This window comes from Gobio gobio (genome assembly GCF_949357685.1).
Source record: "Gobio gobio genome assembly, chromosome: 4".
Classification (NCBI taxonomy): domain Eukaryota; kingdom Metazoa; phylum Chordata; class Actinopteri; order Cypriniformes; family Gobionidae; genus Gobio; species Gobio gobio.
Window position 1 is genome coordinate 63,420,666 of NC_137100.1, and position 26,914 is coordinate 63,447,579.

At 40.6% G+C, this 26,914-nt stretch overlaps 2 protein-coding genes across 4 annotated transcripts in view; one reads left to right on the forward strand and one right to left on the reverse strand.

The window, feature by feature from the left end:
• angptl2a (angiopoietin-like 2a) overlaps positions 1-26,465 on the reverse strand; it is a 31,777-nt gene extending 5,312 nt beyond the window's left edge. The window contains exons 1-3 of one of the 2 annotated variants that reach the window (XM_079815917.1): positions 26,050-26,465; positions 13,233-14,188; positions 1,480-1,673 (exon numbers count right to left, since the gene is read on the reverse strand). In XM_079815917.1, coding sequence (XP_079672043.1) covers positions 1,480-1,673; positions 13,233-14,163 — 1,125 coding nt within the window. In that variant the 5' untranslated portion in view covers positions 14,164-14,188; positions 26,050-26,465. The remainder of the gene's footprint in view (positions 1-1,479; positions 1,674-13,232; positions 14,189-26,049) is intronic. The other variant, XM_079815916.1, reaches the window with a different exon arrangement.
• The window catches only part of LOC307125795 (ras-specific guanine nucleotide-releasing factor RalGPS1), a 269,981-nt gene that overhangs the window by 123,047 nt on the left and 120,020 nt on the right, over positions 1-26,914 (forward strand). The window lies entirely within an intron of this gene.

A 26,914-nucleotide genomic window follows, 5' to 3' on the forward strand; every position in this document is an offset into this window, starting at 1 on the left:
GACTTCTGCACACTGTGTATATTTTATATTTATATTTAACCTGTGTTTAACAACCCTTAACCATGCTAATATTTGAAATGTAGAGTCTGTTGTTGCGTATATTGTTTGCTCAGTTGACTTACAATAAAGAGAACAAGAACTGACGGAAACCTCTTGGTTATCAAATATACTATGCATATAGAGAAAGATTAACTCTTACATTTCTTCAATACTCATTCTGGTACTGGTCATTCATATCCTGAATCCAGCCAGACAATGAAATTGAAAATAACTTCACCGACATCGTACACGTGTTTGTATTTAGCGGTCTCAACATTAGGGTTAATCATTCATTCAGAGGAAGCAGGTCTGACCACCGTATCCAAAACACCTGAGAACGTATGGAACTAGCTTTCGGCGGATATAAATTACACCTTATATCTGAGACAAGCCAGCACAACACCTAGTATAGCGTCAGGAAACAGGAACAGAATGTATTTAAGCATGTAATAAATCACCAGCTAACACTGTTCGCTCCAGACTGCTGTTGTGTTACTCATTGTTTAAAGAAATTGTTCAACCAGAAAATACAACTCTCTCATTATTTCCTCACCCGCAAGTCGTTCCAAACCTGAATGCTGTTAGTTTTTCCATGGAACGCAATGGAGAAATTTGACAGAATCTTTACACAACATTTACATTTGCATTCAAATTAAAAAGAGGCGCATTGATGCACCATGCAAGGTTTGAGATTATTGATGCCAAAAGCCATTTTATCCTTTTTATAGCTTGACAGATGTGTTCACTATGAACTTTCCTCAATCCCTCAATGTATCTTCTCATGTTCCATGGAGAAAATAATAAGTTATCGTAGTGTTTCAGTCACTGTAAGGTTTTGATTAGCATACTTTTTTAGCATTATTCTTATTTACTATCAAGGACTGGCTACCCATAAACCTGTTGAGTATAAATGGTTTGCTTAAAAATACAAATAAATCATTCATTATATAATTACACTTTAGTGCTTTTTAATGTAGTCATTAAAACATTTCCCTTAACCTTGGCTCTGTACGTCTGGTCATGATTGTAATTCTGGGCTCTAATGACATTGACAGAGTGTTTTCGTCAGACAGTGTTTTTGTGGACAAAGCCCTGGAAAAGCCCTGGCCCTTGTTTGGAAACCTTGCCCATCTTGCATAACCGAATTCCACTGGCGTTTGAAAAGCGATGAATTCAGAAATCGCAAAAAGCTGCAGTTTCCTGGTTATGAAAGTTTCTCCATGCACGGATGGCAGGACTTCAGAGCAACACGCGTTTCGTTACTTTAACCAACCATGATGACTGAGGGAAGAGTTCCTGCTGTTATACAATGATACAGATCAGAAGCATTGATTCAGTTTTATCGGTGCTGAGCGATGACGTATGCATGATCGCATCGTCTTTATTTGCATGTTCGACATTTACAGAAAAGAGGTAAATGAGCCTAAACTTGTTTCTTACCTTATATGTCTCCCAGTTTCGGAAGAAGTTGACCGACCCGTCCATGCGTCTTTGTATGACGGTCCAGCCGCCGGGGTCGTGTCTCTGGTCACACCAGACCTGCATCAGTTTGTTGGTATTTTCCGGCTTCAAGAGATACATGTTGCTGTTGGCGTGTCCTTCCTCGAGAGCCTGTAAGCAGTCTTTGAACGGTCCTGTATAGAAAGCAAACATGTGTTATTGAATATGCATGGTTCTTAACGACAGCATCTCTGAGTTTTATGTTGAAATCAATTCAGATGTGGCTCAAATCTGCTGTATATTAGATATGCACATCACTGGCCATGAATCCAGCTGTTTCTAAGACCAGTGTGTCTTTCTAAAAGAACAGAATTGTGAAAGAGTCACTTATTGATAAGCAATGCCTGGCCAGGACCTCCAGGAGCTTGTTTTCTTTTCTGAAATAATGGTCTCCATTGAGTTTGATGTGTTCCAACTGTGTTGAGGTTATTGGATTGTAGTGTATCTTATGTGTGAACATCGCACATGTACTAAACATATTGTATGCATTAGCCTGTAAAATGCCTGGTTTGTCCTCACTGACCTCATACCATTTATTTAAGCCATCATCATTGACAGCACTTGTGCAACCATTGTTGTGAATGCTGTTAGTTTTTCCATGGAAATTTCAAAGAATTCACATGTCAAAAGTGGCACATTGATGTACCAAGCCAAATGCCATTTGGAGCTTGAAAAAAAAGTTCACTATGGACTGTTGTTGTATAGACAAGATTTATCAAAAGATATCCTTTTGTGGTCCATGAAAAAAAAAAAAAACGAAATACTTGCATGAATGCATCTTCACACAACTTTCTGATCAGCATTATCGTTAAGCATTATTTTTATTTACTATTTGTGATTGACTACCCATAATCCTTTAGGGTTTTACTTTTTTTTTAAATCTGTAACACTATACTTAAGGCTTTTGTGATGCATTATAAAGGCATTCATAAAGTGCATTATAATATTTGCAGATTCCTTTTTACATCTAAAATTGTAGTCTTCTTTTAATGCGTTATACTTTCTATAGGTGTAACAATGAATAGATAAGTATTAAAATGTTATGTTATATTATAACTGTATTTACATTCATGCATTACAAGGCATAATTAATGCATTAAACATACTTGTATAACGGAGGTAACACTTTACTTAATGCACAATGCATTATAAAGGTACTTTAATGCATTATATCTTTTGATAAATGATTGTAACCAAAGTTAAAATGGATATTCGTAGATTCCTTGTTACATCTGAAATTGGTCGGTTTGTTGTGTTTTAATGCATTATACTTTCTAAAGGTGTATTATAGCTTTGTTTACAATTATTCATTTGACCACGCAATGCATTACAAGGCATAATTAATGCATTAAAAATACTTTATAATGCATTATAAATAAAGGCTTTAAGGACCATTACCAAGTAAAAACGTTAAAATAAAAAAAGTTACATAACACATTTTTTCATTTCTAGTGTCATTTGAGTGCTTTTTCTCAATGTTACCAGAGCAGTCGAGTGGATATAGTCATATCTTATTTGACAGCACTTATGCAACCGTTGTAGCTGAGCTGTTGTTTTCTCCTCTGGACTCACAAGTTTCCAGCAGCACATTTGAGGCAATGCTGTTTTCATTATGACTGCATGCTCTCCACACCTTTTTGTGCATCGTAAAAACTGCCCTAAGGAGATGGAAAATCATCTAGAAAATTAACTTGCACTCTCTGCTTCTGACCGCTGCGATTTACAGAACCTCGAGCATCCCTGTAAAGGTGTCTAACGAGTTTGCTAACAAGCTTCAGTCCAAGAGCCAAATCAAACTTTCGCCAGCCAGAGCCTCTGTTCTCAGGCGGGATACCTCAGGTTATTGTTTCCATATCTTCAGGCCTCTTGGGGGTGTTTCTGCCAAAGGTCTGAATGTTAACGACATTTGTTTTCCATTTGGAAGCTAATAAATTTGGTGGAGGATGCCTGGATGAGGGCTTCTGTTGAAGTAAGATTGCACCATTTGGTACCTTTTAGAAACCGACACCGATTGCATTCAGGTTTCCACAAAAAGGCTTGTTTTAGTAGGTTTGCTTAGTAGATTTTCTGATCGCAGCGAGTACCGCTGCCGCTTCCAAGCTTTATAATGGCAGTGACGGGGTCCAATGAGTTTGAAGCCCAAAAAAGTGCATCCATCCATCATAAATGTACTGCACATGGCTCCGGAGGGTTAATAAAGGCCTTCTGAAGCGAATCGATGGAGTTTTGTAAGAAAAATATCCATAAAACTTTATAAAGTAAAATATCTAGCTTCCGCCAGACCACCTTAGTGATACGTTGCGCCAGTTACGCTTTTTCTGCCGCTTCAGAAGGCCTTAAAGGGTTAGTTCACCCAAAAATGAAAATTCTGTCATTAATTACTCACCCTTATGTCGTTCGACACCCGTCAGACCTCCGTTCATCTTCAGAACACAAATGAAGATATTTTAGTTGAAATCTGATGGCTCTGAAAGGCCTCCATTGGCACAATGCACTTTACACTCTCAAGACCCTTAAAAGGTACTAAAGACGTCGTTACAAATTTCGATATTAAAACAAGGCATCATAAAGCTTCGAAGCGTTATGAATCAGTGAGTCGAATCAGCAGTTTGGATCGCCAAATTTCAGCAGTTTGGCGGTTTGACACGCGATCCGAATCATGAATCGACTCACTGATTCATAACGCTTCAAAGCTTCATGAGGCCGTGCTTTGAAATCGGTCATCATGATATAAGTCGTTATTTAGGGTTTTTTGCGCACAAAAACTATTCTCGTCGCTTTATAAAGTTATTGTAGAACCACTGTAGTGAGATGGACTTTGTAACGACGTCTTTAGTACCTTTTAAGGGTCTTGAGAGTGTAAAGTGCCATTGTGCCAATGGAGGCCTTTCAGAGCCATCAGATTTCAACTAAAATATCTTAATTTCTGTTCCAAAGATGAACTGAGGTCTTACGGGTGTCGAACGACATGAGGGTAATTAATTAATGACAGAATTTTCCTTTTTGGGTGAACTAACCCTTTAATTAACCCCCCGTAGCCGTGTGCAGTACATTTATAATGGATGGATGCACTTTTTTGGGCTTCAAACTCAATGGACCCCTGACCCCAATGGATCACTGCCATTATAAAGCTTGGAAACGTCAGGATATTTATTAATATTACTCATATAAATCATGGGCTAATTTTCATTTTAAAGTGAACTAATCCTTTAAAGTGTTAGTTCACCCAAACATGAAAATTCTGTCATTAATGACTCGCCCTCATGTCGTTCCAAACCCATAAGACCTTCGCTCATGTTCGGAACTCAAATTAAGATATTTTAGATGAAATCTGAGAGCTTTCTGACCCCTCCATAGACAGCAATTTAATTACCACTTTCAAGGTCCAGAAAGGTAGTGAAGACATTGTTAAAGTAGCCCATGTGACTCCAGTGGTTCAGCCTTAAGCGACAAGAATACTTTTTGTGTGCAAAAAATGTATGGTGTTGATTCATATTGGTTTTACAGCTTTTAAGACAGCATTAATTCATTATTAAACAAGATTTCTGATTTTACTACCCAGAAAATGTCAGGTGGTGCGACCAGATATTCATTTAAAATAATATACATATACAATATACATATGAATCATTGTAAAATGCATATCACATGGTAAACTCCCTTTCCCTTTTCTATGTATTGCCCTTTTAGTCCAATTCATATAAACAGACACTTTTCTATGTGTTCAGAACACAATTTTCCATAAGGAATTTTTATGTTTCTTTTTTTATTATTATTTGTATATTATATAATGGTTTACATTTATATTTCTTACTTCATTTTGCAATTGCAGTGGGAATTGAAACTTTTAAATGTAAATTTGCTGGTCGCACCACCTGACATTTTAGGTCTTTTGAAACACCGCAACTCAAAAAGTCAATTGAATTTCAAAAAAATTGACCATTTACTACGTCAAGAATGTGTGAGAGACGAGAAGAAACTGTTGAATAAAGTCATTATTTTTTAGTTTTTTGCGCATAATATATTCTCGTCACTTCACAACATTAAGGCTGAACCACTGGAGTCACATGGACTGTTTTAACGATGTCTTCACTACCTTTCTGGGCCTTGAAAGTGTTAATTAAATAGCTGTCTATGGAGGGGTCAGAGAGCTCTCGGATTTCATCAAAAATATCTTCATTTGTGTTCTGAAGATGGTCTTACGGGTTTGGGATGACATGAGGGTGAGTAATTAATGACAGAATTTCATTTTTGGGTGAGCTATCCCTTTAAATGTTTCCATTTGTTGGTCTTATTTTCCATTTGTCTGCAGTGAATGCATTGCAGAAGATGTGATAGAAAGTGAGCTGTTTGCAAATGCAATGTATACAAAAGCAGATCTGAGAAATGCGTTAAACTACATTAGGCTTGAGCATGCAAATGATACGTCAGCAGTCGAGATTCACTTCCATGAGTCAGGCCGGATTGATATCTTACCCTCATTACTCTAATAAATGTACCAGATTATAGTGAGACATTCATCTGAGGGTCAGCTGGTTTCAGAGAACACTCATTGAAGTTTATGTCTCAAATTACCCTTCGCTTGTTGATTTTCTCCTAATGTAGCTAATAAAAAAACCACAATGGAATCTCTTCAGAGGGATCCGATTTGTCACAGTTTGTGTTCTGATTTGTCTCGGACCTATCTGCTTTTTGTCTTTCTGTGACGGCTGTTCTGAGTGTTATTGTTGAATAATCACGCATTAGGTTCTCAAAAGGGTACGACTGGAATCAATCTGCTTGTGATTTTCCAGACTCTTGATGAGCAAGTCTGATCTCGTGAGTAAGAGCTACTCACAGTCTGCTCTGAAATCACAGTCATCTCTTTTTGAAAGGACCTTCTGTGTTTCTTTCATTGACTTTGAAGTTTTAGACGATTGTTCAATATGCCTTTAAGGACTTGTTTACAGCATGCCTTGCCTTGTTTTCAATGACGGTTAAATGCACTGCATAAACGGTCGGCACATATAACCTCTCAGTTTCCCCCAAAAATCCTATAATAAAAAAAGCGTCTTAATTGCTTTTTTGTGTGTTATGTGCCACAATTGGGTTTTGATCCACCAGAATGATTTACATTTGAAGTTTTGTCATCCTCTGGCGTTTTCACATGCTATAAGCATCTGCTAAATGACTAATGTTTTACATTTACATTCATGCATTTAGCAGATGCTTTTATCCAGAGCCACAAAAGAGGAGCAATGTATATTTTGCATATCATTACATGGCATTTATTTGTAGATTTAGGTGTAAACATCGGGACATTGCCTGTGGAAACTGTAAGATCAAATGTGCCGTGCATATAATAAAGTAGCAAGTAAATATTGTAAAAGCTGTATTACGGATGCAGTGTGGGATATTTATTAGAAATTGTGCAGTCAACTGACGCATTACATGTTGTTAAGTGTGTGTGAATCTGTTTAAACATAGCACATTAGCACTCTGAAGCTGTTTGTTGTGGGTGAAAATCCTGCTAATAACTTCCAGAGGCGTGATTTAATGGCATGTTAAAAAGAAAACACGGCGACAAGATGAATTTACAGACGACTGCTGTGGATATAGTAGGCATGTGTGTTTTGGTGATATTGCGAGGGAGATTTTAGGGAAGTGTGTATATGTTTATGATCATAACCATGTACTGTCACCCTGTCATTTACATTCCTTCACTGCATTTGAGCATCTCGAGCTCCTCAGTATATAGAAATCCCCACATAGCAGAGTAGTAAACAATACTTAAACCTCTTACATCAATCCACAGATCTCACTGTAGAAGTTTGCTGAATGCTGTCTGGAATCCCCCATTTAAGCGCTTTAAAGTGGTTCGTGTCTTGGAGGGTTTTCCTCCCAAGATTAATGTGCACTCTTAGTTCACTCTTACGTTGCCAAATGATTGTGTTGTAATGGGACGGAGGCCAAGCTCTCTGGCGTGATCAGCGGCAGGGAAATCCACGTGTCTCCATGTTGCTTGTGTCGGTGAACCTCTGAGCTGTTTGCTTTGGAACCGCTGATGTAACCAAACCACTTAGGCGTATCCTACTTATTTATCATACTCAGTGTGCAAAAGACAATTAAATCTGCTGAAGCGCTGCAAGAAAAGGAAGATTGCTGGCTGTTTGGATGTTTCTCATTAGTCACGCTGATTCTGTTGCGTACACAAAATGCTTTGCAGAAGTTCGCATTGTGGAGACTTGCGTCATGCTTTCTGTAAGGGAATGTTTTTCTTTAACATTTTCTGCTCTTTAAACTGTGCTGAAAGGGATTTTTAAATAATTTTGCTACTCAGATTCCACTTAACTTTCCAGGTACTTCGTGATTCCATTAACGATTAAATACAGTACCTTTCAAATGTTTGGAAATAGGTTTCAACGTGGGGTTTTGGACAGTATCACCATAAATACTTAAATGCATTAAAGTAACGTGCAATTATCATTATGCAGCCATTATATATTTTCAATTACTCTTTAATGACATAATAATGACAAATTGTGCATTGCAATCTGTTATGGTTGCAAAGTTTACAGAATTATTATTATTATTTATTTTTTTGGAAACTTTTGGAATGTTTCTGGAGATTTACTGGAAATGTTCAGCCCATTTGCAACCCTATATGTGTTCAGAGTTTGTGATGTCCCTTATCAATGCAAAATCATCACAAAATGATAAGGATTTATGCTGATATTATTCAAAATCCTTTGCCTATGGCATTTCCTAATTTTTGGAGAGCACTGTAAATATCAAACGGGCAATACCACAAAAACAATACTGTTACTGTTAGTGGGAGAAAAAAACAAGTGATTTTTTTCACTGTAAAATATAAGATGACGTTTGATGTTTTTTTTTTTAATTTAATTGTTTTTGATATCAGTTATTTACATTTATGTTCTTATGTAATGACATGATACAAAACTATACGATAGGATACGTTGATACATTATGATACAATACGATACGCTATGATACAATACGATACGCTATGATACAATACGATACGCTATGATACAATACGATATGCTATGATATGATACGCTATGATACAATACGATATGCTATGACACGATACGCTATGATACAATACGATGTGCTATGGTACGATACGATATGCTATGATACGATACGCTATGATACGATACGCTATGATACGATACGCTATGATACGATACGTTATGATACGATACGCTATGATACAATACGATATGCTATGATACGATACGCTATGATACGATACACTATGATACAATACGATACGCTATGATACAATACGAAACACTATGTTGAAATACGATATGCTATGATACAATACGATACGCTATGGTACAATACGATACTATACAATACGATATGCTATGATATGATACGCTATGATACAATACGATATGCTATGACACGATACGCTATGATACAATACGATGTGCTATGGTACGATACGATATGCTATGATACGATACGCTATGATACGATACGCTATGATACGATACGCTATGATACGATACGTTATGATACGATACGCTATGATACAATACGATATGCTATGATACGATACGCTATGATACGATACACTATGATACAATACGATACGCTATGATACAATACGAAACACTATGTTGAAATACGATATGCTATGATACAATACGATACGCTATGGTACAATACGATACTATACAATACGATATGCTATGATACGATACGCTATGATACGATACGCTATGATACAATACGATATGCTATGATACGATACGATATGCTATGATACGATACGCTATGATATGATACGCTATGATATGATACGCTATGATACACTACGATATGCTATGGTACGATACGATATGCTACGATACGATACGCTATGATACAATACGATATGCTATGATACGATACGCTATGATACGATACGCTATGATACAATACGATACGTTATGATACAATACGCTACGCTATGATACAATACGATATGATACGATATGCTATGATACAATATGATATGTTATGATACAATACGATACGATACGCTATGATACGATATGATTTACATGTACATTTACATTTATGCATTTGGCAGACGCTTTTATCAAAAGCGACTTACAGTACCCGTATTACAGGGACTATCCCCCTGGAGCAACGTGGAGTAAAGTGCCTTGCTCAAGGACACACTGGTGGCGACTGCTGGGATCGAACCAGGAACCTTCTACATATCCGTTCAGTGGTTTAACCCACTAGACCACCATCTATGATACAATACGATATGCTATGATAAGATACGCTATGATACAATATGATATGCTATGATAGAATACGATACGCTATGAAACACTACGATTTGATACGACTACGCAATGATACAATACGATGCGCTATGATACAATATGATAGGTTATGATACGCTATGATACAATATGATACGTTATGATACGATACGCTATGATACAATACCATTTGATACGACTACGCTATGATACATTATGATATGTTATGTTACGCTATGATACAATATGATACGTTATGATACGATACGCTATGATACGATATGATACGCTATGATACAATATGATACGCTATGATACGTTATGATACGCTATGATACAATATGATACGTTATGATATAATACGATACACTATGATACGACGTTATGATACAATATGATACGCTATGATACAATATGATACGTTTTGATACGCTATGATGCGATACGATACGCTATGATACAATATGATACGATATGATACAATATGATACGTTTTGAGACGATATGATGCGATACGATACGCTATGATACAATACGATATGCTTTGCTATGATACAATACGCTATGATACAATACGATATGCTATGATACGATACGCTATGATACAATACGATACGCTATGATACAATACGATACGCTATGATACAATACAAAATGCTATGATACAATACGATATGCTATGATACAATACGATACGCTATGATACAATATGATACGTTTTGATACGATATGATGCGATACGATACGCTATGATACAATACGATATGCTATGATACAATACGCTATGATACAATACGATATGCTATGATACGATACGATACGCTATGATACAATACGAAATGCTATGATACAATACGAAATGCTATGATAGAATATGATCCGCTATGATACGATACGCTATGATACGATACGCTACGATACGCTATGATACGATACGCTATAATACAATACGATACGCTATGATACAATACGATATGCTATGATACAATACGATACGCTATGATACGCTACGATTTGATACGACTACGCTATGATACAATACGATGCGCTTTGATACAATATGATACGGTATGATACAATATGATACGTTATGATACGATACGCTATGATACGATACGATACGCTATGATACAATATGATACGTTATGATACGATACGCTATGATACGTTATGATACGCTATGATACAATATGATACGTTATGATACGATACGCTATGATACAATACGATTTGATACGACTACGCTATGATACAATACGATGCGCTATGATACAATATGATACGTTACGATACGATACGCTATGATACGCTATGATACAATATGATACGCTACATGTTATCATACGCTATGATACAACATGATACGTTGTGATACAATACGATATACTATGATACGATACGCTATGATATAATATGATATGCTATGATACAATATGATACGATATGATGCGATACAATACGCTATGATACAATATGAAACGTTATGATACAATACGATATGCTATGATACGATACGATACGCTATGATACAATATGATTCGATATGATACGCTATGATACAATATGATACGTTTTGATACGATATGATGTGATATGATACGCTATGATACAATACGATATGCTATGATACGATACAATACACAACGGTACAGTATGATACGATACGCTATGATACAATATGGTGCGTTATGATACAATACGATACGCTATGATATGATATACGTTATGATTCGATATGATATGATACGTTATAATACGATACGATACAATATGATACGTTATGATACAATACGATACGCTATGATACAATATGATACGATATGATATATGATAGGATACGTTATGATACAATACGGTACACTGTGATACGATATGATACGATGGGATACGTTATGATACAATACGATACGCTATGATGCAAAATGATACGATAAGATACGCTAAGATTTAATATGATACTTTATGAAACAATATGATACGCTATAACACGATACGATATGATGCGATACGATATGCTATGATCCAATATGATACGTTATGATACAATACGATACGATATGTTATGATACGATATGATTTTATATATTATACGATACGATAGGATACGTTATGATACAATACGATACAATACGCTATGATACAATTTGATACGATACAATATGCTATGCTATAGTACGATACACTATGATACGATATGATACAATATGATACGTTATGATACAATACGATACGCTATGATACAATATGATACGATATGATATATGATAGGATACGTTATGATACAATACGATACACTGTGATACGATATGATACGATGGGATACGTTATGATACGATAAGATACGCTAAGATTTAATATGATACTTTATGAAACAATATGATACGCTATAACACGATACGATATGATGCGATACGATATGCTATGATCCAATATGATACGTTATGATACAATACGATACGATATGATACGATATGTTATGATACGATATGATTTTATATATTATACGATACGATAGGATACGTTATGATACAATACGATACAATACGCTATGATACAATATGATACGATACAATATGATACGATACAATATGCTATGCTATAGTACGATACACTATGATACGATACGCTATGATACAATGATACGATATGATATACGTTATGATACTATACGCTATCATACGATACGCTATGATACGATATGATACAATATGATATATTATATGATATGAAATGTTATAATACGATACGCTATGATACCATATGATACGATACGATATGATGTATGATACCATATGATATGATACCATACAATATGATATGATGTTAATGTTATGCATCCAAAATAAAAGTTTGTTTACATAATGTGTGTGAACTGTGTATTATTATGTGTATATGTCATTTATATTATATATAAATATTAAAAAAAATCTTAAATATATACATGCGTGTGTGAGTGTGTGTGTTTATATAATAATTATACACAGTACACACATATATTATGTAAACAAACTTTTATTTTGGATTTGATTGATCGTTTGACAGCACTTATTCAGTTTTTTTGTGTTGTGTTGTGTTGTGTTGTGTTGTGTTGTGTTGTGTTGTGTTGTGTTGCGTTACTAATGTTTATTGCATTATTTTAGTGTCATTGCATATTTTAGTGTTTCCATGATGGTGTTTTGTATTCCTGTGCACCTTCTATATATGAAAATTTACCTCAGCTTATGGAAAAGTTACTTGATTCATCATGTGTCTTTGTTCTTCACCACCTGTGTTCTTAAGGTTGTTGTTAATGTATAACAGATTTTAGTGTTCAATCCATAAAACTGAAAATGTATCTTTTTATGGTAAAGCTCTGGTAGCCACATCTGTTTTTTTTTACTGCAAATTTCACAGATTCTTTGTGGAAGAGACACTCACCTGAGGGTTTATCCGTTGAAGAACTGTGTGTATCAGAGGCTACGGTCGGTAAAGTCGGTGGTATTGCTTTGGAGTTTTGGTCACTCTGGATTTCATTGGTCATCTGGTTGTTGTGGCGGGTGTAGGTCGGCGGGTGGAAAGGCCTGGCTGGGGAATGCTGGACCGGAGGTGGAGGTTGTTGGCGGTGTTGAGGCGTCTGCGGTTGCTGTGGTAGGATTACAGGAGGCTGGTACGGCCGTGCTTGTCGTACAACACCCGCTCCACCGCCAGCAACAAAACCTCCTCTTCTGCACTGCTCCTCCAGCTGCACTATGATCGCGCTCTGATTGCTGGCAAGCGATGCCAAGTGCAGGTATTTGTGCTCCAGATCCCGGTAGCGTGCGGTTAGCTGCTGCATCTCTGACGTGTGATTCAGCACGCGGTTCTCCAGCTGAGAAACCTCAAGCGCATTGTCTCTCTTGCGTATGATCTCGTGTAGCAGCTGCATGTAGAGCTGCGTCACTCGGGCGTTCATGTTGCGCGACTCCTTGCGAAGGAGCTTGACTTCGTTCACCACGCCGCCATCCACCTCCACCAGCTGCTGCAGCGTCTCGATCTGACGTTTCTGCTTGTGCAGCTCTCCGTTCAGCAGCTCCAGCTCCTGCTTGTTCACGCGGTTCTCCAGCAGGGCTTCCGGCTCTTTCGAGTTCACACAGATGGCGCCCGTGGTCTTCCGCTGAGGCACGATGAAGGTGTAGGAGCATTTGTCCACGTCGGAGGCACTGGGAGGGTCAGGGGAGCGCTTGGATCGACCAGCATACAAGAACTCGCTTTCAAGTACATCATCTCGGCTTTCAAACTCCTCAGCGAAGCCAAGCGAAGCAGAGTCGGGTCTGGGTAGGGTGAGAGTCAGCAGGGCCAGAAGAAAGCGCTTCAAAGTGATGACAGTCATGACTCTCTGAGATGTGGCTCTGTCTCTGGAACACAATCAAATAAGAGTTTATTGTATACTCTGTAGGAATATTTATTTGTATACCCACGAAATGTCGTGGTTTAGTTTTATATACAAGGATTCTCTCATGATTACCATGGATGCATTTAATAGCAAATAATAGAAGCATGGTTATTTCTACCGCCATTATCCGCATACCCCAAAGCACAAATTATGAACTCACATAGACAGACTGTAGGCGTATACTAGATACTGTTTTAATGAAAATTCATCAAATGCGAAATACATTTCTGTGGATGTACTGGATATTATTCGGCGCTGTGATGAATCGCTTTCAGAACATTTTTTTTTCCAGATGATGAATCCATCCTGCTTTAAAGAGCTCAAGCATTTAAAGCGTCAGACAACAAAACTGCAGCGTCTGCTTATAATAAACAGAACAAGATTGTCTGCCTGTGGTTATCGTTTGTTATCATTAATAGTTATCGTTCTTGGTGTGAATGGGCCTTAAAGTCCCCATGAGCTCAGAATTTAAGTTTTTTGGCTTTTAGTACGAATATATTAGCCTTACTGCTCCAAAACAATGACAACATTTACATTTAGAAGATATAAGCGTTCAAAACTTAGTCTCTCACTTCCGCCAAAATGGATCAATGATTTTGATGACATCACTCTGCACCTCAGCTTCTCATCAGATTTTCTGTCCAATCAAATGCTCTCTAGAATCTGAACCCCTACATTATAAACAGACGCTGAAGCTGCGGCTGAAATCGGTCACATGTTCACCCATTTACTATTTTCTACATGGTGAATGGCACATAGTGCACTGGATAGGGGATAGGGAACAATTCAGACAGTGTAAATATGCTTTCCATTGGGGCGAATTAAGTCTGGATTCACGTTAGTGTCACGTGACCTGTCGCAACTCCGTTCCAGAGTCACGACAGCACAGAGCGGATCATGTGATCGAGTCGGTCCAGAGTAACGACAGCACAGAGCGGATCATGTGATCGAGTCGAGACACGACAGCACAGAGCGGATCATGTGATCGAGTCGAGACACGACAGCACAGAGCGGATCATGTGATCGAGTCGGTCCAGAGTAACGACAGCACAGAGCGGATCATGTGATCGAGTCGAGTCACGACAGCACAGAGCGGATCATGTGATCGAGTCGAGACACGACAGCACAGAGCGGATCATGTGATCGAGTCGGTCCAGAGTAACGACAGCACAGAGCGGATCATGTGATCGAGTCGAGTCACGACAGCACAGAGCGGATCATGTGATCGAGTCGGTCCAGAGTCACGACAGCACAGAGCGGATCATGTGATCGAGTCGAGACACGACAGCACAGAGCGGATCATGTGATTGAGTCGAGACACGACAGCACAGAGCGGATCATGTGATCGGGTCGAGTCACGACAGCACAGAGCGGATCATGTGATCGAGTAGGTCCAGAGTCACGACAGCACAGCGGATCATGTGATCGAGTCGAGACACGACAGCACAGAGCAGATCATGTGATCGAGTCGAGTCACAACAGCACAGAGCGGATCATGTGATCGAGTCGGTCCAGAGTCACGACAGCACAGAGCGGATCATGTGATCGGGTCGAGTCACGACAGCACAGAGCGGATCATGTGATCGAGTCGGTCCAGAGTCACGACAGCACAGAGCGGATCATGTGATCGAGTCGAGACACGACAGCACAGAGCGGATCATGTGATCGAGTCGGTCCAGAGACACGACAGCACAGAGCGGATCATGTGATCGAGTCGGTCCAGAGTCACGACAGCACAGAGCGGATCATGTGATCGAGTCGAGACACGACAGCACAGAGCGGATCATGTGATCGAGTCGAGACACGACAGCACAGAGCGGATCATGTGATCGAGTCGAGTCACGACAGCACAGAGCGATCTTGTGATCGAGTCGGTCCAGAGTCACGACAGCACAGAGCGGATCATGTGATCGAGTCGAGTCACGACAGCACAGAGCGGATCATGTGATCGAGTCGAGTCACGACAGCACAGAGCGGATCATGTGATCGAGTCGAGACACGACAGCACAGAGCGGATCATGTGATCGAGTCGAGTCACGACAGCACAGAGCGATCTTGTGATCGAGTCGAGTCACGACAGCACAGAGCGGATCATGTGATCGAGTCGAGACACGACAGCACAGAGCGGATCATGTGATCGAGACGGTCCAGAGTCACGACAGCACAGAGCGGATCATGTGATCGAGTCGGTCCAGAGTCACGACAGCACAGAGCGGATCATGTGATCGAGTCGGTCCAGAGACACGACAGCACAGAGCGGATCATGTGATCGAGTCGGTCCAGAGTCACGACAGCACAGAGCGGATCATGTGATCGAGTCGGTCCAGAGTCACGACAGCACAGAGCGAATCATGTGATCGAGTCGGTCCAGAGTCACGACAGCACAGAGCGGATCATGTGATCGAGTCGGTCCAGAGTCACGACAGCACAGAGCAGATCATGTGATCGAGTCGAGACACGACAGCACAGAGCGGATCATGTGATCGAGTCGAGACGACAGCACAGAGCGGATCATGTGATCGAGTCGAGACACGACAGCACAGAGCGGATCATGTGATCGAGTCGAGTCACGACAGCACAGAGCGGATCATGTGATCGAGTCGGTCCAGAGTCACGACAGCACAGAGCGGATCATGTGATCGAGTCGAGACACGACAGCACAGAGCGGATCATGTGATCGAGTCGGTCCAGAGTCACGACAGCACAGAGCGGATCATGTGATCGAGTCGGTCCAGAGTCACGACAGCACAGAGCGGATCATGTGATCGAGTCGAGACACGACAGCACAGAGCGGATCATGTGATCGAGTCGGTCCAGAGTCACGACAGCACAGAGCGGATCATGTGATCGAGTCGGTCTAGAGTCACGACAGCACAGAGCGGATCATGTGATCGAGTCGGTCCAGAGACACGACAGCACAGAGCGGATCATGTGATCGAGTCGGTCCAGAGTCACGACAGCACAGAGCGGATCATGTGATCGAGTCGAGTCACGACAGCACAGAGCGGATCATGTGATCGAGTCGAGTCACGACAGCACAGAGCGGATCATGTGATCGAGTCGGTCCAGAGACACGACAGCACAGAGCGGATCATGTGATCGAGTCGGTCCAGAGTCACGACAGCACAGAGCGGATCATGTGATCGAGTCGAGTCACGACAGCACAGAGCGGATCATGTGATCGAGTCGAGTCACGACAGCACAGAGCGGATCATGTGATCGAGTCGGTCCAGAGACACGACAGCACAGAGCGGATCATGTGATCGAGTCGGTCCAGAGTCACGACAGCACAGAGCGGATCATGTGATCGAGTCGAGTCACGACAGCACAGAGCGGATCATGTGATCGAGTCGCTCCAGAGTCACGACAGCACAGAGCGGATCATGTGATGGAGTCGCTCCAGAGTCACGACAGCACAGAGCGGATCATGTGATGGAGTCGGTCCAGAGTCACGACAGCACAGAGCGGATCATGTGATGGAGTCGGTCCAGAGTCACGACAGCACAGAGCGGATCATGTGATCGAGTCGAGTCACGACAGCACAGAGCGGATCATGTGATCGAGTCGGTCCAGAGTCACGACAGCACAGAGCGGATCATGTGATCGAGTCGGTCCAGAGACACGACAGCACAGAGCGGATCATGTGATCGAGTCGGTCCAGAGTCACGACAGCACAGAGCGGATCATGTGATCGAGTCGAGACACGACAGCACAGAGCGGATCATGTGATCGAGTCGAGTCACGACAGCACAGAGCGATCTTGTGATCGAGTCGAGTCACGACAGCACAGAGCGATCATGTGATCGAGTCGGTCCAGAGTCACGACAGCACAGAGCGGATCATGTGATCGAGTCGAGTCACGACAGCACAGAGCGGATCATGTGATCGAGTCGAGTCACGACAGCACAGAGCGGATCATGTGATCGAGTCGAGACACGACAGCACAGAGCGGATCATGTGATCGAGTCGAGTCACGACAGCACAGAGCGATCTTGTGATCGAGTCGAGTCACGACAGCACAGAGCGGATCATGTGATCGAGTCGAGACACGACAGCACAGAGCGGATCATGTGATCGAGACGGTCCAGAGTCACGACAGCACAGAGCGGATCATGTGATCGAGTCGGTCCAGAGTCACGACAGCACAGAGCGGATCATGTGATCGAGTCGGTCCAGAGACACGACAGCACAGAGCGGATCATGTGATCGAGTCGGTCCAGAGTCACGACAGCACAGAGCGGATCATGTGATCGAGTCGGTCCAGAGTCACGACAGCACAGAGCGAATCATGTGATCGAGTCGGTCCAGAGTCACGACAGCACAGAGCGGATCATGTGATCGAGTCGGTCCAGAGTCACGACAGCACAGAGCAGATCATGTGATCGAGTCGAGACACGACAGCACAGAGCGGATCATGTGATCGAGTCGGTCCAGAGTCACGACAGCACAGAGCGGATCATGTGATCGAGTCGGTCCAGAGTCACGACAGCACAGAGCGGATCATGTGATCGAGTCGAGACACGACAGCACAGAGCGGATCATGTGATCGAGTCGGTCCAGAGTCACGACAGCACAGAGCGGATCATGTGATCGAGTCGGTCTAGAGTCACGACAGCACAGAGCGGATCATGTGATCGAGTCGGTCCAGAGACACGACAGCACAGAGCGGATCATGTGATCGAGTCGAGACGACAGCACAGAGCGGATCATGTGATCGAGTCGAGACACGACAGCACAGAGCGGATCATGTGATCGAGTCGAGTCACGACAGCACAGAGCGGATCATGTGATCGAGTCGGTCCAGAGTCACGACAGCACAGAGCGGATCATGTGATCGAGTCGAGACACGACAGCACAGAGCGGATCATGTGATCGAGTCGGTCCAGAGTCACGACAGCACAGAGCGGATCATGTGATCGAGTCGGTCCAGAGTCACGACAGCACAGAGCGGATCATGTGATCGAGTCGAGACACGACAGCACAGAGCGGATCATGTGATCGAGTCGGTCCAGAGTCACGACAGCACAGAGCGGATCATGTGATCGAGTCGGTCTAGAGTCACGACAGCACAGAGCGGATCATGTGATCGAGTCGGTCCAGAGACACGACAGCACAGAGCGGATCATGTGATCGAGTCGGTCCAGAGTCACGACAGCACAGAGCGGATCATGTGATCGAGTCGAGTCACGACAGCACAGAGCGGATCATGTGATCGAGTCGAGTCACGACAGCACAGAGCGGATCATGTGATCGAGTCGGTCCAGAGACACGACAGCACAGAGCGGATCATGTGATCGAGTCGGTCCAGAGTCACGACAGCACAGAGCGGATCATGTGATCGAGTCGAGTCACGACAGCACAGAGCGGATCATGTGATGGAGTCGGTCCAGAGTCACGACAGCACAGAGCGGATCATGTGATGGAGTCGGTCCAGAGTCACGACAGCACAGAGCGGATCATGTGATCGAGTCGAGTCACGACAGCACAGAGCGGATCATGTGATCGAGTCGGTCCAGAGTCACGACAGCACAGAGCGGATCATGTGATCGAGTCGGTCCAGAGTCACGACAGCACAGAGCGGATCATGTGATCGAGTCGGTCCAGAGTCACGACAGCACAGAGCGGATCATGTGATCGAGTCGAGTCACGACAGCACAGAGCGGATCATGTGATCGAGTCGAGTCACGACAGCACAGAGCGGATCATGTGATCGAGTCGAGACACGACAGCACAGAGCGGATCATGTGATCGAGTCGAGTCACGACAGCACAGAGCAGATCATGTGATCGAGTCGGTCCAGAGACATGACAGCACAGAGCGGATCATGTGATCGAGTCGGTCCAGAGTCACGACAGCACAGAGCGGATCATGTGATCGAGTCGGTCTAGAGTCACGACAGCACAGAGCGGATCATGTGATCGAGTCGGTCCAGAGACATGACAGCACAGAGCAGATCATTTGATTTCTGCACAGAATGCTGTATTTTAAAGTGATATGGAGGAGATTAGGAGGAAACTACGGCTTTACCAAGCTCAACGGCTCTGAGCTGTAATATAAACTAAATGCTACTAGCTATTTTTTTTTAAGGGGGAGGAATTTTTTGATATGCCCCACCCTCTCTTCCTGTTTCAGTGGAAACACATTCAATAATAATGCTGCTTGTTTCAAGACACTTCAGTGGGACTGCCAGCTGACTGCCAGCTTTTTAACAGTAGTGTAAATTATTTGATGGACTGCATTTGATCTATTGTAAATTGTTGAATGAACTGTAAATTGATCTGAAAGCCATTAGCTAATGAAACATGCATTGTGTTAAAAACACAGGACCTGGGAAAGTCTTTGGAGAGTTTGCAAAGAGCAGGTCTGTTGTGCCTTGATAAAGCATCTGTAAGTAGTGATTTAGCAGATGCTTTTATCTGAAGTAAATGACTCTACACCTTTAGAAGTCCACAAATCTAATCGGGCCGTGCCTTACAGGATTTAAAGCGAAACCCTTTTTGATACCAGTCTAGATCTTTAAACACAAGGCCACACAAGTGGTTTTGTTATATGCACAAGTTTGTGTTTTATTCCTTGTGTCATTAAATAACAGATAAGCAGAGAGAATTACACATGGTTGGTGATTTTTCAGAGACTGAATCTCTAGCGCCACAGCAAAATAATGACAAATATTTTAGTTGTGAATGTTCTCTGATTCACACTCAAATGACTCTTATGAATCAGATCCAGATCTTTTATTAAAGTATTCAAAAAGTCAGTCTTTCGCTGAATGAACTCACAAAATCATATGACAACATGCAATTATATTAATTTGTGACAGTGATGGTTCGGTTCATTACGTGAGTTAAGTTCATTTAGTGAATGATTCATCAGCCTGATTCAAAACCGGTCGTGAGTCTTTTTGATTGATGCATTAAAAGAATTGGTTCATAAGAGTCAGTTGTTTGTGAATCAGATTACACTGTTAGTGCAAACTTGCATTCACAATGAATATTTGATCTCTTTTCTCCCACCATATGTAATTGTTCTTATCCAAAAGCAGCTCAGCCATAGTTATCTATAGTGTTAGACATGAATCAGATAACAAGAGAGGCTATTTTTAGTAGTGCTGCAAACATATAGCATCTAAAATGCACTTTGAGTCTCTACAAAGACAGAAAATACAGAAAAAAAGGCTTCACATTGCCAATGCATTAAGTAATAAAAATGCACATGCATACAGATGTGCACATGCTATCAGTTTTAAGTTTTCCTATTGGATGTTTTATGTTAGATGTGGTCTTTTCCTGTAATCTCTGAGTCATAGATTTACACCCTAGGACTGGAATGCGCTAATTCACGGATGGGAAAATCGATCACACGCAGTTCCTGATGTGGTGTGTGGTGTGTTGTGCGTAAAGACAGTCTCCCATAGCAACAGACTCAGCTGTCCATGTTTTTCATTGTGCTCATTAGTGCTTGTTTCAGGGATTGTTTCAGAGACTAGTGTACGTAGGACCCTAAAATATTAGTACTGACATAGGGAGGTGATATAGCTGGGACAGTAGCATACCACTTGATCTAATGCAATAATAAAAATAAAAAAAGATATTTCTTTAATATCTGAATCACTGCATCTTGTGGTTTGGACTGAATGTACGACCAAACATTCATAGCCTTGAGTCATCAATGGAAAATATATTCCGATAGACCGGAACATAAGCGAGCGAAGATCCGTAACCTCATGCTACAAACATGCATGATGAATCAGATATTTAAAAATAAATTACATAACTGAATTGATTTTTTTTTTTTTTTGTGCATTTGTCTTGGCATTGATTTAGGAAACTGTCTGTCTGTTGGGTGTTAAGACTTTTCCACACTGTAATTCATTTCTGCACGGTATTCACATTTGTTGTTGTTGATTTATGAGCTTTTTAACGCATTTAACACTAAAGTGTACAAATCTCCCTTTGCATTATGGCTAAATCTTTATGTTGTGTCAGTATTGACATATTTATTATTCTTCTACTAGAAAAAAAAACGAACGTCTTTGTCAAATTCTGAATTAAAAAAATCTGCACTTGCCAATTGTAATGTGATGCTGAAAATGAGCAGTTAGAGGTGTTAGGTAACTTGCTTTTATCACATTTGACTGTTTGGTGCATTCAAATTTTTTTTCTTCAATATGCGTGAGATTCTGTATTTTGGTGTCATCACCTATAAAGTTGGCAGAGGTGGAAAGTAACGAATTACAGTTACTCGCGTTACTGTAATTGAGTCGTTTTTCTGTGTACTTTTCTGTGTACTCTTTTAAAGGGGGGATGAATTGAGAAATCAACTTTCCCTTGAGCCTTTGATATATAAAAGTTCATCGTGATATAAGAATATCCTGTAAGTTTCGGAGCTGAAAACATCCTCGTTAGTCAACAAAAAGCTTTTATAGACACCAGGCCCAGAAAATGCTCAATCTCAGAATATGTCGACCCTTGACGTCATCGTACGTTGAAACGCCGCCTCAAGCCGGCCCACCGACTCGTGGAGCTAAACAGGTCGCGCTACCGAGCAATAAACATGTCGGTTCCAGCTCACGTGCGTAAGACATTGTGCGTTTGTTCGCTTCATTTCACCGCGGAATCGATTGTAAACAAGATAGAGGTCGAGACATGATTTGCAGACATATCGAGATTAAAACACAATGCTGTGCCTTCTATATTGGATCTGACAGGAATGGTGCAACACACTTATGTGAGTTAAACATGTTTTTTATATGTGCTAGTATTGTGCATTGTTACAGATCGTATTGATTATGTGTACATGTCTAACTGAACATTAGCACGCTGTCAGGCTGGAGAATCCTTTATTTGAGGTGTTATTGGTTCATTCGTGATCAGACTCTGACTTGTAACGTTATGGGCCAGGGCTCGCAAAGCCCAACGTCCCGGGGCTATGTGTTTTTCAGACGGGCTACCAAAACGTATCTTAAATAGTGAAATAACATTATTTTCTTTCGCCTGTGTGTGTGTGTGTGTGTGTGTGTGTGTACAGTTCACGGTTATTCACCGATCGGGTGGGCCAAATAATAAAAAAAATAACATTCCAATCAATCGTGGGTGGAGGGATTACTGAGGGCTCATTAAATATGCAAATCTTATCCAATCCTAGCCGTGGGCGTTTACTTCCAAGTCTTTAGTGCGGTACGCCCATAAAAACAGAGCGTTCCATGAGAGAGCCTCAAAACCAGGGCAGAGAATAGCCTTCATTATGATGTTTTGTAATGTAAAAACCACACGAATGTCATAAGTTGACCTCAGACAACAGTATAAAATTATAAAATAAAAGCCAGTTCATGACACCTTTTAAGGGGGGGGGGGGAGATCGTGCTACAGAAACGACTGCATTGAAACGCCGTCGAGAAACCCTGGCTAGTATGGAAATACTTTGGATATTGAGAAAAAAAAATGTACATGTGGTTGTCCTGGAGGATATCCAATTTGCAAAAAATGTGGATGCAAAGTGGATGCAAAATGAGGAAACACAGAGCATGTTCTGGAACACCATCCCTCTGTGCAGATAAAGGTGTGCTTATAACTTAATGCTGCAGGATTTCTGTGATGCAGAAGGAATCCCAGAATCCATGAGCATTTCGTTTACAGTATAATGCAGATGTCAAGTAAAACACCCAAACTGATGGATGAATGAATAAATTGAAAGTAAAGCTGTACAATATAAAATCGAGACATAATCTGTGAATATTAAAGCGCAAAACACTGCTATATGAATATATGATCTGCTTGTTCTGTCTCTGTGTCAATGAGCAGTGCCCTTTCGTCTACATACTCAAGTACTCGTGATGCTCGTGGTGGTTTTAACGTCTCATAAACCACATTTCCAGAGCTGATCTGAGAGAACCCCTAATGAGCATTTCATCATCATATTTGAATAAAACCCATTGTCAAATACACTCTGAAACAGGTCTTCACTGCAACCTGTTTTACCTAGAAGAAACTGTGACAGAAATATATTACTATTGTAGGCCGGCAAGGCAAGGCAAGTTTATTTATATAGCACATTTCATACACAATGGTCATTCAAAGTGCTTTACATAGAAAATGAATTAGTGATAACATATGCATAAGAAATAAGAATACCATGTATAAGAATTAAAAATAGAAACAAGGATAATTAAAACAGTTGTAATAGAACAATAACAATAGAATCTACTTGTCAAAATAATAATACATAATTTAAACATTATTTAAGAATATTTTTTAAACCATGGTTTAATTTAGTAAATATCTGGTTTACAGCACTTTGCCAAAAAAATAAAAGGATAAAAGTTTGTTACATTTTATTTGATTACCACCGTTCTTGATAATATATTTGTGTATATGAATATATACATTTCATTGGACTCTATTATTCGTAAACATGTTAATAAATTAATTATAAAATTAAGTTATCTAATTCATAATCACTTATTGAATTTAGTTGATTACACATGTTTTATTGAAATTAATAAACAGAGCAAACAAATGGTTTCAAGTTTGTTATAATAAAGCCTAAAAAGCCTTCGTTCAACCTGTTTTCAATCATTTAATGGCCATTTGAACTGATGGTAATAATAACCATAATTTAATAATACAGTTTATTTATTAAATAATTGTTTGATACTGATGCTGTGAAACTCTGAGATGGTTATCATATCTAGAAAATCTCATTCTATCACAACCCTACGCTGTTAAAACAAGTAAAGAGTACGTTTTTAATGAACTAATTCTTTAAAATGAATTTCACTTGTACTTCAGTAAAATTTCCTCGAGTCTAAGAGTGTGAATGCAGCATGACATCATTAAGAATTCAAAATCTGGCTCACATTTCACAGATTTAAAATCTGATCCCAATTCAAAGCCGACTGTGATGATGTCATAGTGGGCTGCCTGCTGATGTCAGCGGAGTCTCCGCTTCTCTCTCCGCGTCTCGGATTTCTCTGACTTTCTTCTCTTTCTCTGGATCATTTTAAGTTTGCATTAACAAAAGCTTTCTATTCTTTTTTTTTTCTTTTTCTGCAGGCTTGCAAGCACTGGTATTCTCTTAGGAAATGCAAATATAGTCTTTACTTTGAGACCGAGAGCGTGTCTTTTGGGCACGAATCCAACTTAATTTATTCCCGTGTGTGGCTGTGGGATGGATGTGTACAGGATTGTTCTCAAATATAGCTGTGTGTGTTCTTTGAGAAAATGCAGCAAACACTTTTTGATTTGAATAGTTGATTTATATAACTCATAATTAGGTAGTTAAACACTCCTGTTGAAGCTAGATGTAACGTGCTAACCTCTAATCCTGCAGAAGTTCAGGCAGTAATTGTTGCTGTGGAAAGTGAGGGTCATTACCAGCTTCAGTGCTGTTCAGGACACGCAGCAGCACCATGTGGAACACATCAACAGTATGATGAGAATATTGTGCAGATTGCTGCTTTTATATTTGCATCAACGAGTTTGGCAGATGCTTTTAACCTTGAATTGCCTTTAATCTGTTCATGCATTTTTAAGTATTGAACCCGTGAGCGATGTTGCGAGCACCTAAAACCCTAAAAGTCAAGAAAATATTTTGTGTGTGTCATAATTATGTTCAACTCTAAATGCTATATTGCTCTTTGAGTGCCATCAGGGTTCATCTAGGCATTTTTTTGAATTCCCAGGTCTGGCAAAGAATAAAATCTCATGCAAAGTCATGCACATTTCTGGATATGCTACACTGCCAGTCTATTCATTTTGTGGGAATCGCAGTATAAAGGTTTAAACCAGAGAACACCAGTTAGATGCTCAAACCAACAGCTCTTACCAGGATAGTGTGCTGAAGTCACCAGGCTTTTTCTCTCTTTCTCTTGGCTTTATCCTTTTAATCTCTCTCCAGGCAGGTTGGATGTTGTCGTCCCTGAAGTGAAAGTCATCACAGATGCGCTACTGTCCTTTCTGTCCTATTCTGTCCCTTTCAAGTGTGTCTCCTGTTGCTGTCATATGAGGATGGGTGACAGTCTCATTTTGTGTCCCGGTGTAAATCGTAGTTTAACATGTGTCCCAGCATGTCTGCATCTCCTGCAAGTGTCTCTGTCCAAGTGATCCTCCGACTGCTCGCTGTGAAATGCTCAATCAGAGTGACACTTTGATTTAGAGGGAGACGTCCTTAACTTCCACTCATCAGCACGAAACACAAGGAACACACTGCTGTCCGTCTTTCCCCTCCCCTCTCTTTCTCTCTCTCTCTCTAGTTTGTGGTAATGGTGTTATTGTTAAGTGGCTCCGCCCCTTTCCCCGCCCCCTTGCACAAGAATAATAGTTATTACTAAGACTAACTCTTGATGTGGTAAAAGTAAACCGTTAAATGTCTCTTCGCCTCCGCTCATCTATGAGTCCACCTGCTTGAATCTGAAAGAGGCATCTTTAAAACATAAATCATATTTATTTGTGGTGTTTGTTAAGGCATGCTCATACTTGGATGTGTACAATTATAAACCAGTATTATGAAAGGCACTCTTAAAAAAAGGTTCCAAAAGGGGGTTTTCACAGTGATCCGCTAGAAGAAGAAAAAATAAAGGTTCTTTATTGGCATTGATGGTTCCATGAAGAAACTTTAACATCCATGGAATCTTTCCATTCCACAAAAGGTTCTTTAGATTTTTCTTCACACTAAGAAAAACGTGGTTCTT